This window comes from Stegostoma tigrinum, chromosome 5, assembly GCF_030684315.1.
Source record: "Stegostoma tigrinum isolate sSteTig4 chromosome 5, sSteTig4.hap1, whole genome shotgun sequence".
Classification (NCBI taxonomy): Eukaryota; Metazoa; Chordata; class Chondrichthyes; order Orectolobiformes; family Stegostomatidae; genus Stegostoma; species Stegostoma tigrinum.
The window spans coordinates 33,537,893-33,543,892 of record NC_081358.1 but is presented as its reverse complement, the minus strand read 5'-3'; the positions used below and the strand labels follow the sequence as shown (position 1 = coordinate 33,543,892).

Below are 6,000 nucleotides of genomic sequence, written 5' to 3'. Positions count from 1 at the left end.
GAGATGACCATGGTCAGGACTTTGGGGAGATTGGTTGCCAATTTCTAATTTCATCCTTCTCCCCCTTCTACTGGTAGATGAGGGTAATGATGCCTTTTCTTATGGATTTGCACATGCTACCTGCCAGAAGTGTACTGTTGTACCCTTCCTTCCAGCTGGTCTTGGTCTATCAAGTCCCACAGAGTGAAATACAACACAGATGATAAGCTGAGATAGCAAGAACAGCAGATGCTACAGTCAGATAAAAAATTGTGGAGCTGCAGGAACACAGCAAGCGACGCTGCATCAGAGGAAGAGGAAAGCTGACGGGACTCTCCTCGCTTCTGGGAATGTGCCTGTCTCAGTGACTCCTCTTGCCTGCTCCTCTAGGCCTGCTGGTCCTCCAGATGCGGGTGTCCATCTGCCCCCAGGGCTTCTCTTCTTTCTTGCTCCTCCGCCACAACACATCAGAGTTGGAGTTTCCATATTTGTGCTCGCCAGAGGGAATAGTGAAAAATGGCAAAGGTGAGAATAACAGGAGGAATGGAGTTAAAGTGAAGTGAAGTTGAGGAACGCGATGGAGACCTATTTGTATCCAGCTGTACTACAGCTTGAGATCCTTAATACTTAATGAAGATTTCAGTTAAAGACGTCAGTGAGGCGAAAGATGTAACTGCCCCAACTTCCAGCTGATCTGGAGGACTCCAGGAGGAACTGACACCACCGTTCAACCTTACTCTGCCTATTCGTTTTGGACGCTTGCGGTCCTCCAACCTGAGCGCCCTCTGTTAAGGAGGACTATATCGCAGCTGGCGCCGCAGCTCGCTCTTCCACTGCCTGTCGTGTTGTAAGTCCTCCACAGTGTCCGCCCCCTGGTTAGGAGGACCTATGATCGCAACTCGCGTCGTTGCTCACTCGCTCTCCCTTCCTTCGCTTGTCCTTCACGCCATGACGTCAGATACCGGAAGGTCAGAGGCTGTGAGCGGAAGTAAGTGCTGGAGTGCTCCGCCATTGTGTGTGTGTGTGTGTGTGTGTGAGAGAGAGAGAGAAATCGCCGTCCGCTATAGAGGCAGCCAGCACCACCTCAGCAAATACCATACACACACACACACCGGGGAGGGGAAAGTAAAACTGCACGGCGGAGACTAAACAAACCACCGCCCTCGTGTTGGGCTTTTTCAAAAAAAATTGCAGTTGTTTGAACCGGTATTGCTTCAGGCTGGTGCTGGGAGCGCGTTTTGAAGAGGATTCGGTCGAGCCGGAGGCCGAGCTCCTGCCGCCAGCCTGCCGCTGCTCTTTGATGAAGAATGTCTGCTACCAGCGTGGATCAGGTGAGTGCCAGGCGGAGAGTGAGGGCTGAGTTTGGGCCACCGCCTCACAGGCCGTGACTCCTCTCCTCTCATCATTTCCTGTCGTTTACAATCGTTTACAAGGTGTGTTTTTTAAAAAAATATAGTTGTTAATATTTAATTCAGAATTTCCATAAGGTACTGACGGGTGTTTTCTTCTTTTTTGTGTGTTTTTTTTGTTTTCTTTTGTATTTTTTGCTTTCTATTAAACACGATACTACATCAGAGACCGAAAGGCCAGGGAAGTAAAGGTGAGTTGGTCCGTTACTCAATCTGTTTGATTTCACACAGACTGAGTACTTTGACTTTTTTTGTCTCTTTTTGTTTGCTTTGCTAGAGTGCGCTTAACTTGATTTTCCTAACATCAACACCTTTTTTTAATTTCACTTCTGAATTCATTAAGTCAAACTTTGAAAACTTTCAAATGTTTTCTGCACTTGTACCAAACTGAAGAACACTTTTAATGTTCGTATAGCAAGACATGATTTCCAGCTTTGGGGAAACTTGCCCCTAAAGGAAAAATGAGCTTCCCACCTTTTTAGTATTTGAATCAAATATTAATTTATCCTGATTTTCTACATATAAATGTGGTTACATGTTGTTCAGGCTGAAGCCCATGCTGCTTTATCACTTTAATTTCATTTGTTTGCACTTTTAAGTTTTCAAATTATTTTCTTTCTCTTTCAAATTCTTAGTTGAAGTTATTAAATAACTATAATGGTGATTTCAGTTTTAAATTGGTTAATTACTATCTTAATACAAATAGTTTGAAACCTAGACTTTATTTCTAAATGCAGTAAAATAGTTATTTTAGTTAAACATTCAAAATTGACTCGAGCATATTTTCATGTAGGTGCTAAACACAGTTGGACTATTGTGTTATATCTTTGAGGCACTAGGCCAAGTTTGTGTGTGTTTGAATGCAAACGCAATATCTAATTGGCATGGATGAGTTGGACCAAAGGGTCTGTTTCTGTGTTTGCTCGACATTTCAGTGACATTAATGAAATGTTTAGACATTCGTGGAACTTCATTTATTTAGTTTATAAATTAGTTGATTGAAATACTGCATTAGAAAGAACTTTTTCTGTTTCAACTCTTGTGCTGACCTCGATTCATTTGTTGATTATGCCATATAGAACTGTATACATGTAATCTGCAGTGGAGGGGATGAATTGGGTGTTCGTGCTCCCTCCCTTGTTGACGTAACTTTTTGTAGCAGGGCATCCAATAGTATCTGATATTAGCCTCGCTTTTGCATGTGTAGATTTTTAATTTTGCATGAAAATGCACGCTGATGGTGAAGGAAGGGAAATGGCATTTGGGACTTTCCCAAGTTGAACTAGGGTAAGCAATTGTATCCCCATAATGAAACAGATTGAAGAATTGTGAAATTAATTGTCAGTCATTGTGCAAAATATCAATTGGTGACCAAATTCAAGTATAGGCCAGTTGTAGAAGTAGAGAAAAGAAAGATGAGATTGAAAGAAATGAGACACAGAAGGGAAAAATTTTTTACATTATTCAAGTCTTCTGCTAACATCAAAATAGTGATTCTGTGACAAATTGATACATAAATGGCATGCGCACAAGCAAAATTTTATTATTTAATACATTTCAGTGGTGAGACAGTTGCCGAGATGAGCTTTCATAATAATCATAATAGTTCAGTACAACTTGTACGTCAATTTTGGATTATCAGGCTTATAGATTTTTTTGTTGAAAGCTGTGTCATTTGCACATAAATAATAGTGGGAATCTGTTATTTTGACAAAACTTGAGCCATTATATTTGAAATTGAATGTGAGTTGGTCATTTAACTAATCCTTGTAGAATTGTGAAATATTTGAAGTTTCTCCAGGAAAATTCAACCTTTGTCAGTGTGCCCATGTGCTGTGATGGCGCACACCCAGTACACTTTCTGTGCTGGCATGGTGTAGTAACGCGCACTTAGCTCTGTTGCTGTGACCATATTATGCAGTAGAGGGCTACGATGTGCCCAAATTGTAGTGGTATAAACCCACTGCTCTGGTGTGCCCATGTTGTGACAGCACACACCCACTACTCTGTCAGTATGTCCACATAGTAGCAAACCCTCCCCGCTCTGGTGTGCTCATGTATAACACACACGCAGTTCTCTGTTATTGTGTCCACATTGTGATAATGCACTCAGTGCTCTCTGTGTGCCCATGTTCAATAGGACACTCCCAGTCCACTGGTGTGCCTACGTTGATGAACAATTTGTAAGAATGTACATAACTCTGTCTTCTCTGTGTACACTTGTTGCATCTGGCTAATTGTAATGTATATTGGTCACTACTGAAGTGTGCTCAAGTGGTTAACAGTTTGATGAAAAGTTTGATTCCCAGCTGTAGAGAGGCCTTCTTTAAAGGTTCTAAGATTTGTCACCATTTGAATGCCATGTAGAAGTAATTTGTTAAATTGCTCGCACATTAGAAAGTTGGCATTGACTCACTGTATGGCCAGTTGATCTGTTGGAGTGGAAGCCAATCTGAAGTCAGGTGATTTTTCTAACAGTGGATATGTCTTTTGAGAAAATAGTTGAGCTTTACTAATAACTGAGGATGGGATTTCTAAACTTCAACTGCAAGTTTGAACTTTGTAGTTAGGTTAATTGTTCACCTTCTCAGACCTTGACTGCATTGATAGTTGATGTCTATACAAAAACTGTTCAACTGAATTATTCATTTATCCAGAAAATAGATGTCAACTATGTGCCCAACAGTATAACATCGAACTAGTATGTCTTGTGCAGTGTGAAATTGCTGACTAGGCACAGGTACGTTTGAACCACATGCACTAATTTTACTGGAAAATATCATTTACACAAACAATGCAGGTGAATGTAATTCATGCACAACTATTTATTTAATATACTTTTGCAATCTAAAGCTAAGTAAGTACGCAAACAAACAAAATGTGTTGTTTTTGTCGTCTTGTTTACCAGTAAATACCAAAAATATGTCCCTAGCAATGGAATGTATTGCAGTGACTTTATTCAGACTAAATTTGATACGATGGGCGCATGGGGATCCCCAATTGGTCATATAGGTAGTAGCTTGCATTTCAGCTCTAGCACTCATCAATTTGCGTGTCTTTTCAGAGAAATATGAAGAAATAGGGATTTCACTGAAACCTAAATGGCCACAGCTGATGTGTCACCTGCATAAAACTTGTTATCAATTGCAGCTACTTTATTGATGTGTGAATCAATTCATTACAAATTAACTAATTGTATTTTGGACCCTCTGGAACAAGCATTTGCACATTAATAAAACAATACTGCAATATGTTTTGAACTGTCTGTAAAATTTAAATGCCATTCTTTCTCAAAATTCTCAGCAATGATAAAAGGGCAACAAACAGCAATTACTTGCAGCATTCAGATTGTCCCTAGCTCATAACTAATCAGTGCATGAACTTATCTCATGATTACTTTAGTCTTTGTGAGATAAATAATGACTTGTCTATTAGATGTTACAATATTCCTGTACTTTCAGCAAATCATCTGACTTTCATTAGCATTGCACTAGCGCCTCTTTAATTTTTAATAAAAACACTATTTGGATCCATCAAGCAGTTATAAATGAGAAACCAATTTTTAAAAACTAAAAGGTAATTAATGCTGGGAATTTCTGACCAGGAATTTAAATTGATTACTACTTCTGCAGTTTGCAAAACTGCCTGGCTGAAGAACATTTTAAAAACAAAGAAACAATAGGCCATTCAGCAAGATTTTTTTACTTTTCAGCACTATCTCCTCATCCTTTAAATGCCTTAATATTAAATTAAAACTTCTGTCTTGAATGTGTTTGACAAAGGAGCATCCACAGCTCTCTGCGGCAAAGAATTCCAGACGTTTGCCACTGTTGTATTAAGAAATTTCTCTTTGTCTCGGCCGTAAATAACTGACCCCTTATTCTGAGGCACTGATCTTGTCTGAGTTCTAGATTGCCCAGCCAGGGGAATCACTTTCTATTTTGTTTCATGGTCATGTCATTATTTTTCTAAACTGCAGTGACTGTAGGATTAGTCTAATGTCTTCAATGTTTCCTCTATTATCTGGTGTGTCAACGGACCTCTTGTCTTAAACTTGATCTTTCTCTGCACCTTCTGACTGCAGCACTACATTCTGAATTCTGTTCTATTACCCTGACGTACTTATGTAAGGGATGATTTGTCTGGTTAGCACATAAAACAGTAGTTTTCGCTATCTGTGCATGTGGCAATAAAAGAATGAAATCCTGAAAGTAATGTCCCTCATCACAGAAACAAGTTGTGAACTTTGGTTGCGCACACTTGAGCAAATGAAGAACACTCTGCATAGTATTCTAGGTATGGTATTCCTGATGTCTTCTATAACTGTAAAAATGATTTCTATATTTTTACATTCTATCTGTAACAAAAGCTAACATACTATTTGCTTTCCTAATTGTTTACTGTACCTGTATATTAAATTCTATTCATATAGGAGGCCACCCAATCCTCTCTGAACACAGTGTCCCCAATTTGTCCCACCATTCAACAAGTTGTTTTTCAAGTGCATAAATGGATGACTTTATACTTTGCACTGTGTTCCATCTGTTCTATTTTTGCCCTCTCTAGACCTGATTTTATGTGTACGTTATACTTATCTGGCAGGGGAGATACC

At 39.4% G+C, this 6,000-nt stretch overlaps 1 protein-coding gene across 2 annotated transcripts in view; it reads left to right on the top strand.

The window, feature by feature from the left end:
• The first annotated feature begins 926 nt into the window (after window positions 1-926).
• The window catches only part of ythdf3 (YTH N6-methyladenosine RNA binding protein F3), a 32,019-nt gene continuing 26,945 nt past the window's right edge, over window positions 927-6,000 (top strand). The window contains exons 1-2 of one of the 2 annotated variants that reach the window (XM_048529226.2): window positions 927-1,310; window positions 1,555-1,579. In XM_048529226.2, the coding sequence (XP_048385183.1) occupies window positions 1,287-1,310; window positions 1,555-1,579 (49 nt within the window). In that variant the 5' untranslated portion in view covers window positions 927-1,286. The remainder of the gene's footprint in view (window positions 1,311-1,554; window positions 1,580-6,000) is intronic. The other variant, XM_048529228.2, reaches the window with a different exon arrangement.